Here is a 13,420-nt window from a genome sequence, read left to right on the forward strand (position 1 = left end):
GTATTTATTTTTTTACTGTAATCTCTGCGTTGGGGTTGCATGAGGCTAATATCATGTACAAAATACAGGCAAGTGGCATGACAAACTAGAATACTTATTATCCAAGACATGATAAGGACACAACAGTATAATACAGAGACGATAATACAGATAGGGCATGTCCTTCCTTATCAGAGACGACCTATATTACCAGAGTTTAATGAATGGCTACGACATGCCCATAATGAACACAAACAACACGTCGCTTGAGAATGTTTTACACTGCGAGGTGAATAAACTGCATAAAGATTTTCTACTGAGCTGATTAAAATGACACACACACACACACACACACACACACACACACACACACACACACACACACACACACACACACACACATCACAGAACGTGGTGAAATTTCTTTGGCCTATCTGATTGAGCCAGGATTCCGTTGGCTTGAGTGATGAGTGAATGGAAGCGTGGCCCAATGAACTTGGCAAACTTAGGCTGTCTGGACGTTGTCACTCCTCACCCTGCCCTAGGGTGGGTAAGGAGGTCCGGATGATATACAGTATATATATATATATATATATATATATATATATATATATATACTCAAAAACAATTATTTTATCCAATCTGGTCTCTGATTTGAAGTATGTAACACTCTTGAGTGGTGAACATCTGTCTTCTACACTGCAACACCACACTACTACACTGCACCACTTGATATGAGCCTTCCAAACTGCTTTCTACTCAGTTAAAATTACCCAAACTGCATCGTGTACTGCACAATACCAACAGCTTCCTACAATACTACAGTTGATGTTAGCTGTCGAAAATGGCTCCTGTATTTGCCGTAATCAAATTTCAGCCTAACTTCGAACTCACTAAAGTACCTCCTTCACCCAGTCTGAACTCTTTTAACAAATTCATGCACTACTACACTTGATGCGAACTCCCCAAAGTACACACTACAGTACACTGATTGTTAATACTGTCTCCTTCATTTCTGCACTTGATCTAAACCGTTCAGTTGCATTCTATAACCGACCTGAATGACAAGAATCGTCTCCATATTATCTGAATTATCAAAACGACTTCATATACTGTAGGAACTAGACTACCTCGTGCATTACTTGATGTGAACTATCCAAAATGTCTCCTGTATGCCATAAATACCTGCCTCACATTTACAAGCACCTACCGTGTCTTCTACCAAGCAGTACATTCATCTACCGTGCCTCCTCACAAACAGTACATCCATCTACCCTGCCTCCTCATACATAGTACATCTATCTACCCTGCCTCCTCACACACAGCACATCTATCTACCCTGCCTCCTCACACACAGCACACAAGCCATCTACCCCGCCTCTTCCACCCACTCTGGCCTATCCAACTACCTGTGTTAGGGAAGGTGTGAGGAATGTATGACCTTGCCGGGGCTAGGGAGTGGATGATGAATGACGCCTGCAGTGCGGACCCGGAGAGTTATTCACCTTTAATTAGTGTCATTATACCCTCGCCTCGTGAATTATTGGCGATTACCTTGGATGCTTTATTCACACGCTTTATACATGTATTTTGATATATTTCACTTTGCATTTTATTAATTTACATTACATATCAGGAAGTACTGAGTCATTTTGCTTTTCTATACTAATTGTCCTATACTGCACATTATATCTCTAGAGGCCTACATAACAAAAAAAAAAAAAAACACTATATATAATGAGTTTTATACGGATTGATATATAATACATGTCCTTTCTATAAAGTACTGACACATTCTCATCTACATATTATTCTATAAAGTACTGATGCATTCTCATCTACATATTTATTTTTCATCCATAAGCAAACTGGACGTGATATGGGGAAAACAAAAATAAATTACATCACTTTCTTAATGTGATGGCTTGCCAGCACATATATTTCTCCAGATTTTACTTTACATTTGCTTTGAGTACTACTGAGTACTGAATATGTTCGACAAATGAATAATAACACATGCTTTATTACACCCCCCCCACACACACACCCAACCACCCACCCACCACCCACCCACCCACCCCACCACACACACACACACACACACACACACATATATCTATCCATCTATACTGTATATATATATATATATATATATATATATATACTGTATATATATATATATATATATATATATATATACTTATGTGTCAGATAAAACATATACACTATGTATAAATTCAATTTCTCTGTTTTGATTAATGTTTTATAAGCACTGTAATATTTTAATTCCTTCACCAAGGTAACGTCGTTTGTGTTCCGTTCTTGCTACCACCACACCGTTATGTTCACTTCATGGGACGCTTCTCGTAAAAACAGGGATGCACAGAATTCGTTTTATAATGCAGTCCTACCAGACGTTTCTCATAACCGAAATAAAATCGTCTGATGTCAAAAATACAAAAGACGTTCTCGGGCTGAAAGGATAAATATTATTACTTGCCAGAAATGAGTTATTTAATTCACACAGACTTCTGTGTTTTATATTGCAAATGTTATTATCCACACCGGCCTAGGAAGCATTTCTCACCTTTACCCTCCTGCCTTTTTGTATTACTAGATAATTGCTTTTCTTTACTGTAGTGAGTTATCTCTGTTCAATATTGTTGATATATTTACTCTACCTGGTAACTAAGAAAAGTATACTGAGATCTAATATGTCTCTGAGATTTAATTTGCTCTTTATGTATTACATTATAAAATTTTTCCACTACGGTGAGTGATCTTGTTTTGTGTTAATCGTAATTTATACTGTTTTCCCTAACCTCATAATCAACACTACTACTGTTATTACTACTACTAGTACTACTACTACTTTCATTTCTCTGCTTCACTCTTGACCTTGTAATGTAGTACTATTGTAGATTATAATTCTAAACTGTAGTGGATTCTGCTATACCTGTATTCTGCTGACGCTATTTATTATTTTTACTTGAAAATAAAATGGAATAATACTAATGCTTTAATTACTCTACTTCGACCATTAAGGGTGAGAGAAATTTTAGCTGTTTTTATTTCTTCCACAACCAAACGATTCTGTTACTTTATTTAGCTTTGTCTCGATCTCCTAGCGTTAATCTGGTGTTTCATATAAGTAATACTAAAAAGTATATTACAAAACGCATGATTAATTGCTATGATATCAGTGCACATTGCTCTTAAGTAATATTATTGACTTGAGGGGAAAAATTATGACTTTTTAAAAATCTCTATATTTCTTGTATGTTATAAATACCGCGGATTCTATTGAACGAACATTTTTCATAAACATTCGTACACTATACTGTCTTTACCTGACGAAATTTAAAGACATATTCAGGTACTTGTTAATGTTTTATTTTATTTATTGTTTTAATTCTCAGTTATAATCTGATGGTGTATATTTATTGCTATATATTAACATTTCTATATGGTAATCACTTCTCGTCTATTTTGATCGTACAGTATATAATGATCCTTATCTGACTTAGTTTAAATAATATAGTTCATATCATACATTATTTCCCTGGTCTGAAAATTCTCTCTCTCTCTCTCCAAAATTATTCACGTGTTTTTCGCTAATGGTTTTATGTTCATTTAAACTTTACATTTCATTTATTTTATCCTGCGTCTCTCTCTCTCTCTCTCTCTCTCTCTCTCTCTCTCTATCTATCTATCTATCTATCTATCTATCTATCTATTCTATCTATCTATCTATTTCTCTCCAAAATTATTCACGTGTTTTTCGCTGATGGTTTTATGTTAATTTAAACTTCGCATTTCATTTATTTTATCCTGCGTCTCTTATTCTCTCTTTTCTTTTTCTTTTCAGTTATTAGATTTGGTGCATTTTATTGCAGTGAGAGGAGTGTATGCATTTTCCTGTGCTGTTGATTTCTTTATATATTATTCCTTGTCTCGCAAACAAAAGATAACAACAACACACGAACCACTCTAAAAGATACGATTTCGCTGGTTTACTCCTAGATCAGAAAACAACAACAAAGCAGTAATAACAACAATAACAACAACAACTGATGCTTGAGAGAGAGAGAGAGAGAGAGAGAGAGAGAGAGAGAGAGAGAGAGAGAGAATAATTATGTTCTGCCACATTTTAACATTTGTACAGTAACTGGACAAACAAAGCCTCTGTATTACTCATGTTCATAATCATCATCATCATCATCATCATACAATAAATAATAATCAACCCATAAACACATATAAGCTACAGTCTCATGAATTACAGGTACTGTTTGATCTCACAGGCTTCTTTTCGGTGCTTGTTTTTCGTCTGTACATTCTCTCTACAGCAAAGCATTTTTTTTTTTTTTTTTTTTTTTTTTTAAAAAGGAAGACTCTTATACTTGGTGGAGATGACTATTTAACTCCATTGCTAAAATTTATAAGACAATTTTGACTATTTTTTCTCTCTGTTTGGAAAGACCTGGATATAGTCTCGTATTAATGTGTATAATTATTGCCTTCTTCATCCCTTCACTAAACAGTTTAATAACCAAATAATAATAATAATAATAATAATAACAATAATAATAATAAAAACAGAGGTGACATCGTAAAGAGAAGGTAAATACATTCATCTCATTTTCCAAACTAAATCAAAATAAATCAATATGCCAAACAAATCTTTTTTTTTTTTTTTCCGGGCGTGAATATTTTTTGCCTGTGAGATTGAACCAGGATTCCAGAGGCCTAAATGATTTTGAAATGAATGTGTGATACATTTCGCTGGGTATGCTGTTGATAGTTCTCCCTCGATTATGTTTCTTTTTTTCATGTCTTTAGAACCTGCTTTACCCCATTTGTAGGTGGGAATGTCAGATGATGATGATGATGATGATGAGGCGGAGGAGGAGGAGGAGAATTATGATAAGTTTTTCCTATTTATGTACCTTCAATTATTTTTCTCCTTTTAATTTTTTTATATATTTCTTGACCTTGCACACTTCAACGAACATAAAAAACATGCTTTATATACTGCATAAAGAAGTATTTCAAAAGTAAATATGTTAGTGATGATAATATAGGTTAATATCTCTCTAACCGACATTAATATTATTACTGGTACACATCACACTAAATCAAACATAAAAAATAAAGAAGACAATACGTAAATCTTTAATATTTCAAGCACAATTAATATCCAAAACAACGAGTATTTCCCAAGTAATATAATAAGTAAACCAATAAATATTTCAAACCTAAAAATGATCTAAAAGTAAAGAGCATTTCCAAAGTATTATTATTACTGATATACACAATTTACCCAGGCCATGTCAGTTATTTTGGGCTTATCCTAAATTGCCTGGGCGTGATCAACAGCGGCATCATTAACTGCTTTTCACTTTACAACCAAAGATAAAGCAAAATAACAAAAGCCTGGAAGCGAGAAAATATCACACAGTTGTTTACTTCACCGTTCTTCATAAACAAATGCTTTAACCCTTCAGCACTGTGACGTGGTATAGCGATTTATTCTTGCTGCTTTCAGACGATTTCACTCAGCTCTAGGGAGGCGTAGTAAGCGAAAAGGTTCGAGTCTAACTATTCCAGATTTTTTTATGAACGGAGGACGCACATAATCTTCTGTATCATTTTTTTTTATTTGTTTTTCCTTCCTCTGTTCAGATTGTGCAGAAAAAAAAATACAGGGGTTACATCTAGAGTTTGAAAAATTCCTGCAGGACTAAATAATATCGTCTGGAGAGAGCAAGAATGAAATGAGGAGATGCGTCGTCGTTTTCGAGAAGCTTTAAGATGCAAAATGAATGCTATCAATAAAAACCCTTTAGCCCCAAAATATGTTTACTTAATTCACGCTGCTACCGGTCAATTTTATTATGCTTTGAGAGTATACTTAACCGTCTCATCTAGAAATTTCTCTCCTAAAGTAAAAAATAAAATTAGTCTGCACAACACACACACACACACACACACACACACACACACACACACACACACACACACGCAATTGCTCTTCAAATAAGTCTTGCATAAAATTATTTAGCTGTATCCTGCCACCCTGAAGTTGGCAAGGTCAGTTCACATACAGCTGCCGTCATATTCCTAAATAAAGAATAAAAGCCTAATAATTCCTGAACAATTCCCTTGCTTTTCCCTCAGAAATTCCCTTTAAAATCAGCAAACATAATGGTAAGAAAAAAAAATTGCTACTGTCATCGTCACACACCAAAATTTCAGTCAAAAATGTATAATCCACAGTTCACTGAGTACCAGTTTCAGATCATATCCAAAAATTACGAACACGAATAATATTTATGTGCTACACCTCAGAGAAGAAGACAAAAAAGTACAAATAAGAACCAAGCTTCAAATAACACCCCCCCCCAAAAAAAAAAAAAATAAATAATAATAATAATAATAATAATAATAATAACCGCTACAAAACGCCAATGAAGAGAGGAAAATTAATTACTGAGGAGCTGAGACTTCAAATAATGTAAAAAAAAAAAATATATATATATATATACATTATCGTCACGAAAATTCTACTCCAAAACGCCATGAAACAAAATGTAAAGGTGAGCCGAAGTTTTAAAAAATACACCCAAATTAATAAACTAACAACAAATTCAATACAAAACGCCAGGGAAATACAGAAATGTGTACTGATAATCCGTCACAGTTACATTAAAATTTCAAATATTAATAATACAGTCAAAATTACGCTCCACTCCCGGGAAAGTGACACAAAAGTAAGACTAAAGTATGTAAAGTAAATAAAAGACCAAAAATTAATAACACCAGTAAAGAATCGCTCCAAAAACGCTCAGGAAGGACAGGAAAATATACAAATGCGAGATGGAAGCACGGGTGAGCGGGGAGAAGCATAAAATTGAGACTGGAGCTTCAAACAACACCCAAAACTCTAAAATACCACCAAAATATCACTCAAAAACGCCAAAAACTGACATAAAAAAGGCAAAAATGAGACGCGGAAGGGCGGACGTGCGGGGAGCGGCGGGCCCGATTTCTCTCTCTCCCGCTACTGCCTGGGAAAATGGCGGGGAGTGGTCGCTGGCCGCCGCTTCGCCTCCGCACAGCTAAGAAGAGGATTGCCATTTTTACCATACTTTATACACCACCAGGCCAGGGAAAGTATGAACAAGGTAGTTATTGATTTCACCAGGAAGATGGCATGTATAGTTTACTTGTTAACCCATTCAGTTACGGAAAACATAATAATGATGCTTTATTCCTTCGTAGTTTCCGTTTTATTCGCGAATTATCCAGACATTTTTACGCCAACACCCCACACCGTCACAGATAATATGGTAAAGTTACATATCCCCCTCACTACGCTGACGACACTTCTGTTTTATCCACGAAAACTCCAAAATAAATTTATACAACTTTTGGTAACTGGCTCAACTACAGAGGCAAGGAAAACACAGCACAGATTGAGAGATGATTTTCGCCCACTGAATAAAATACCTGAAGAGGGTGAAAATCGGGTCGTTATGAAATTATAAGTGGCTGATATTCTCCCATCTTAATTCACAAAACGACTGTGGAATCATGACATGCAGCAGGTACTTATTCCCTTCACTACGATCATTATTATTATATTTTTCGCCTTTTCTTCTTGTCGCTTTCATATTACTTTCTTCAGCTTAGGAGAGCCACCTGGTAATGAAGGCGTTAGTGAAGGCTCTATCTAGTCCCTCGTTTCGACAAGCCCAAGTTTTAAAAAATCTGGAGATAGCCAGAAAATAAATAAAATGAAGTCTAAGAACTGAAGAGGTTAAAAATGTACACCACAACACTACATAACAACCTGGAATAAAGGTAAGGTCGCATCTATTCCCTTCAATCCCAGGAAATCTTATAATTTTGTTCTTGCTATCTCCTGTCGATTTAATTCAAGTTTACCATAGATTTTCCTAACTGCAATGGTTAAAAAAAATTCCAGGGGACGCTCCTATAAAGAATGAAATTGTCTGTTAGCTACAATACTATAAAATAAATACAGAATGAAAGGAAAATAAGAAATAAAGTCCTCAAGTTGCAGGAGTTTTCGGTTTAAAAAATCGAAGCTGATATTCAACACTAACTTACGCAAATTCCTCTCTTTCTTCGTTATTACGAAGTACTGTACACTGACACACAACACTGTAATTGTACTGGGTGTTGAAGCAGACTGAGTGTTGCATAATTATAAATGAATGCAGAATCAATATCCTCAACTGCAATCAATACACATGATGGACCCTCACTGCAGTATGGAACGGCAAGATAACATTACAGTATCATCTAATTAACCCATTCATTTCGGTGAGTTTTTACAAATTATTCCTGTTACATCCAGACAGTTTTATCCAGCTCAAGAGAGATTTTTCGAACGTCTCATTACCCTCTTCGCTACATGGGACTCTCCTAAACTCACTATAGTCAAGCAACAGCAAGAACAGAAATAACAGTCACGTACAAAGTAAGGAAACGCATTTTTTAAAATTTACACAATTAGTACTGCATAAAGATAGAATGTCACATATTTAGATACCCCCCATTCGCCAAATACATTTAGTAGATTTTACCACAGGTATGATGAGATGTGTAAAAATAACCATGAATATAGCCAGTTTTCGTTCTTATTTTTCAACACAGAAGAACGGTACTACTATGGGTAAATACCATGTTAATATGAAAGTAGACGAGTTTCATAAATTTAGCACAAAACTGAACAGAAACACAGATACAAAACGAAACACTTGAGGGTAGAAAAATGTCACTGGAATTTTGCCCTTACAACTTCCTTCATGACGAAAACTATCACAAACACACTTATTTTTTTTTTTACAATTTTCTGTGCACACTAAATGATTGAGAAAGTGTGACAGTGAAAGTAATGAACACTGTGTGACATGGGTGAAATGAGTATGTAAAATGAGAATGATGGATGTGAAATGACTGAGATAAGATAGGACGTGAGATGGCTGAGAAAAGATAAGATAGGAACAGGCTGTGATAGGAAGCGTGGAGGACTGAGCTGCAACGGAGGATGGGTAGGAGGAAATAAGGAGAAGAGAGAAAGAAAACAAGAGAGAATAGCATATAGATAAAATGGACGAATGTGAATATGAATCAGAAAAGGGTTTGTGCAGTGGAAGATAATTTTCACGTGGAAGACTATGTTTAATTAAGGTAGGGAACACATGGCAAAAAGAGAAGTTGAAGACGTGAAAAAGGAAGGACAGATGGAGAGATTGAGCAAGAAATAAATATGATGGGGGAAAGAAACTGGAGTGATCAGGGAGGGAAAAAAAATATATATATACAATGGATGATATATACAGTGGACATAAATGATGAGGGAGTAAAGGAGAAAAATTAAATAACACGATTTATAAAGAAGTACAAAAGAAAGGGAAAAAAAAGATAAAAATCAAGGAAATAATGAAGGAAATCAAGGAAAAAATAAGGCAGGCAAGAGAAAGGGAAGATGAAAGGATGGTAAGTGAGGAAGGAATGACAAATTAAAAACAGGACATGAAAAATGAAACGTAGCAGAAAGATGAAGTGAAGAAGGAAAATTTAGGATGAGGAAAAAAATATAGAATGAGACTAAAAAAAAAAAAAGGTACAGGAAAGAGAATGAAGAATCAAATAAGAAGGGAAATGAACAAAATCCAGTTATGACAGCAAGGTGAGAAAATATATGAATAAAATGGAGAAAGAGAACATACAAAGATTAACCAATGACACAGAATTAAAGCAAAAAAGAAAATGGCTGGACTGAAAATAATGAATGAAGAAGGATAATAAAGGAATTTCAAGTGATGAAGAACAAAAATTATGGCAAAAAAAAAAAATCTGAAGAAAAACGAAAGGGAGTAAGGAAAATAAAGGCACTCGAAAAACTGATAAAAAAAAGAATAAGGAAACAAGACAGTGAAAGAGTAATAAATGAATATCCACACTTAGGATATCGAACAGAATAAACAAATTACAGATAGGAAAAAATGGGAAAAAAAATAAAGATGTAAAATAGACTGAAAATCATGAAAACCAAGGATAATTACCAGGAAAAAAAGGTGAGGTTCGTGAAAGACATAGTAATGATAAAAATGGAACAGAAATACAGTATAAACAAATAAGTACTGTTTGGCGAAAAAGGAAGAGGTCAGAAGGAGAGACTAATAAGTAAAAAACAGGCAGAGAAAATAAAGGTGAACAGAAATTAAAGACAGATACGAATAACATGAGGGACAATGGAAAAAATAGTGTATGGATGATGATAACGGAGGAAGATGAATGTATGGAAAAGAAGCAGATTGGATGGAAGGTTTTTGTATGTAGATGAGTGTGTATATCTGTTTGTGGGTGAATGTGTGTGCATACAGTGAATGTGAGCGTGTGTATGACTGTGTGAGGGTAAGTGGGTGTACGTGACTGTGTGGTGTGTATGTGGGATGGGTGTGGCGTGAGTGTGGGCGAGGATTAGTGGGATTACATGTGATGGGTGTGGTGCTGCTAAACCTTGAGGGTGGGTGTAAGTGGGTGTAAGTGGGTGAGAGTGTGGGTAATTAAGTTACATGATGATACAGTACTGTGCAAAGGTGATGTGGTGAATGAGGGTGAGGTGAAAGCACCTCATATGTACATATATGAGTGTGTGGTGGAGGTAATGAGTGGGAGTGGGTGTGTGGTGAAGTATGGCAGTCTTGGTGTGGTGAGGTATAAGACTTTGGTAAGCACTTTGGGTGAGTGGGGAGGTATAAGAGTTGAGAGCAGTGTGAGTGGTGAAGCAGTATGGGAGTTGAGTGGTTAGGTTGGGTGATTGGTGAAGGTAGTGTGGGTGAGTGATGAGGCTACAGAAGTGAGTTTTTGTGTAACATAGGTGAAGTCTGACCTTGAGTGGGTGTTCTCGACCATTGTGGGCTGCATCCAGGACCTAGCGGAGGCAAGGGGCTCCTCCTTGAGCGTGGTGACGGGGCCCCGCAGCTGTGGCAGGCCCTCGCCCAACCCGAACATTCCTCCCTGCCCTGCCCTCACTGCCACCTCACTACCACCTCACCACCACTGCACCACCTCAGCCCGGCACTGCTGCCACTGGGGACCGCCCGGGCCGAGGGGGACCACACCCGACCACTGGGGAGGCGTGCCGGGGCCCCAGGGGCTCGGGGACCATCAACAGCGGGGCGGCACCGCGGGGACCCGGGCACTGCGGGCAGCGGGCACTGCGGCGGTGGTGCGGGCCTAGGGGAGCCTGGCGGCGACCGTGGCCAGCTCTCGGCGGGGACCACCTGACTGGGATTGATCTGTCGAGGGGCGGCGGTGACGAGGGCCGCGCTAACCCACCAGTGGCTGCGGCCTGGCACAACAATTTGACGGGGCGGCTCTGGGGAGGCCGGGTTTTGTTACTTACAAATATTGTTCACATTGAGCGGCTCCCTGGGGCCACTCCTCCCCTCGGAGCTGCAGCCGCTCACGCCGCCCGCTGAGGCGAGGGGACTGCCCGCGTGCGCCCCTCGAGCCCTGCGGCCAACCAGGACGCGGCGAGGGACGGCCGTAGGCGGTGCCACCCGGCGCCGGCAAATCAGAGCCAGGCGAGGGCGTGGTGAGGCGGCGAGGGGACGCGCGCGGCAGGGTCAGTGTGGGTCGAGCCGCGGGGAGGGGAGGGTCGCGCCGCGCCGCCCGCAACTGCCACAGCCACGTGGTGCCACACACCTGCCGCACTTCACCCTGCCCTGCCAGGTGCCCCTGCCTCCCCCCCCTCCCTCCCGCCCTGCCTCGCTCACACCACCCTCTCCACGCTCCTGTCCTGCTACACCCACACGCCCACCTCGCCCTCTCTCCGCCGTCAGAAGCACAGGTGTTGGCCGGTAATCAAGCCAGCGGCACGACAGGTGCCAGCCTCGTGCCTCTGGCCTCTCACACACCACGAGGTCGCCACGCGGCCACACACACGCGCTCACACTCACGCCTCAACACGCGCTAACACACCAGCAAACTCATCAAAACTATCAAAAATATTATCACAACTCAAAAGCATTAAACATTCACATACCTCCATTACTTTCATCACAGGTAAACTAAAATACTACTAAATTCATTCATCCATATATGGGAAAACCTGCCGAGGTCAACACAACAAAAACTCCTTTACACGCACCCACAGTCAACCCTGAACAGTTAAAAGCGCAAGAAACGTTACAGTCACACACACACACACACACAACATTATCTACTTAACATTTCAATACTAAGCTGTGATTATTTCCAGGACCAACATAATTAAAAACTATCTCTTGCCTTTTATGATCTCGCAATGAAGCTATGATCAGATACGTCTAAAGTTCTCCTTGTAACTTCTAATTTACATTTCATTTTCACTAACAAAACAACATCGTATTTTCTTGCAGGGTTATATTATGTAAAATTAACACTTACGTTTTCCATTATTATAGCCATCATTACCTGCCTCATCAACACCACATCATCACCATCATCATCATCATCATCATCACCATATAATCCCTTCATGACGAGGACGTGATTTTCTGTTTCTTCTTCTTTCCATACGGTTTTATGCAGTTTAAACGTAACTTCTCGAACTGAAGGGGTTATAGTTTTCATTAATTCCTCCTGAACAAGATTTCTCTCTTAATCCGACTATAATCATTCGGTGGGTATCTGACTAAAAAAAATACAATCGGACTGACGGGATTCTAATAACTGAAACCCCGCCTCCATTATATTATTTATCTCGCAACACTGATCTATTCAATGCCATAACCTCATCACCTTTATAATGCATCTTAGTTTATTAATCATGGACGGTAACATCTTTTATATTATGTTCTTGCTACGGCCGGACAATATTACTAGACTTATGAACAGTATAGATACATATTGTCCTCATTAACCCCTTCACAGCAAGATGTTTCGCCTGAGATGAATAAAATCGTCTTAAATCGTCTGGAAGTAGCAAGAATATTACAAAGACGTTCTCGTAGTGAAAGGGTTAACACGTCGCCAAACTTCCACTGGACCGAGCGCACTAACTTAACCCCTTCCGTACGATGACGTCTTATGAGTTTATTCTTAGTACCGTCAGACTTAGTTCACGTGAGACCGTTTATAGTGGAAGAATTTTCAGCAATTTCCAAAACTTCCTTGACTACGATTTTTCCTCTACACTGAATAAAATCGTCTGGTGTTAATTATAATGCAATCAATCAACAATACTTTCTTCACTGCGATTTTTTCCACTGCAGAATAAAATCGACTGGCGTTAATTATAAAGCAATCTCCAATACTTTCTTCACTGATTTTTTTTTTTTTAGCAGAATAAAATCGTCTGGCATTACCAATTATAAAGCGTGAAATACCCCATAACTTCACTCTAGTCCATCCTCAC

General features: G+C 38.3%; 1 protein-coding gene across 1 annotated transcript in view; it reads right to left on the bottom strand.

The window, feature by feature from the left end:
• kn (EBF transcription factor knot) overlaps positions 1 to 11,031 on the bottom strand; it is a 365,525-nt gene extending 354,494 nt beyond the window's left edge. Inside the window, exon 1 of the mRNA XM_080274820.1 lies at positions 10,910 to 11,031. Coding sequence (XP_080130946.1) covers positions 10,910 to 11,031 — 122 coding nt within the window. The remainder of the gene's footprint in view (positions 1 to 10,909) is intronic.
• Positions 11,032 to 13,420: the final 2,389 nt, after the last annotated feature.

Source organism: Coenobita brevimanus, chromosome 59, assembly GCF_032717465.1.
Source record: "Coenobita brevimanus isolate Jiangsu-jjx chromosome 59, ASM3271746v2, whole genome shotgun sequence".
Taxonomy (NCBI): domain Eukaryota; kingdom Metazoa; phylum Arthropoda; class Malacostraca; order Decapoda; family Coenobitidae; genus Coenobita; species Coenobita brevimanus.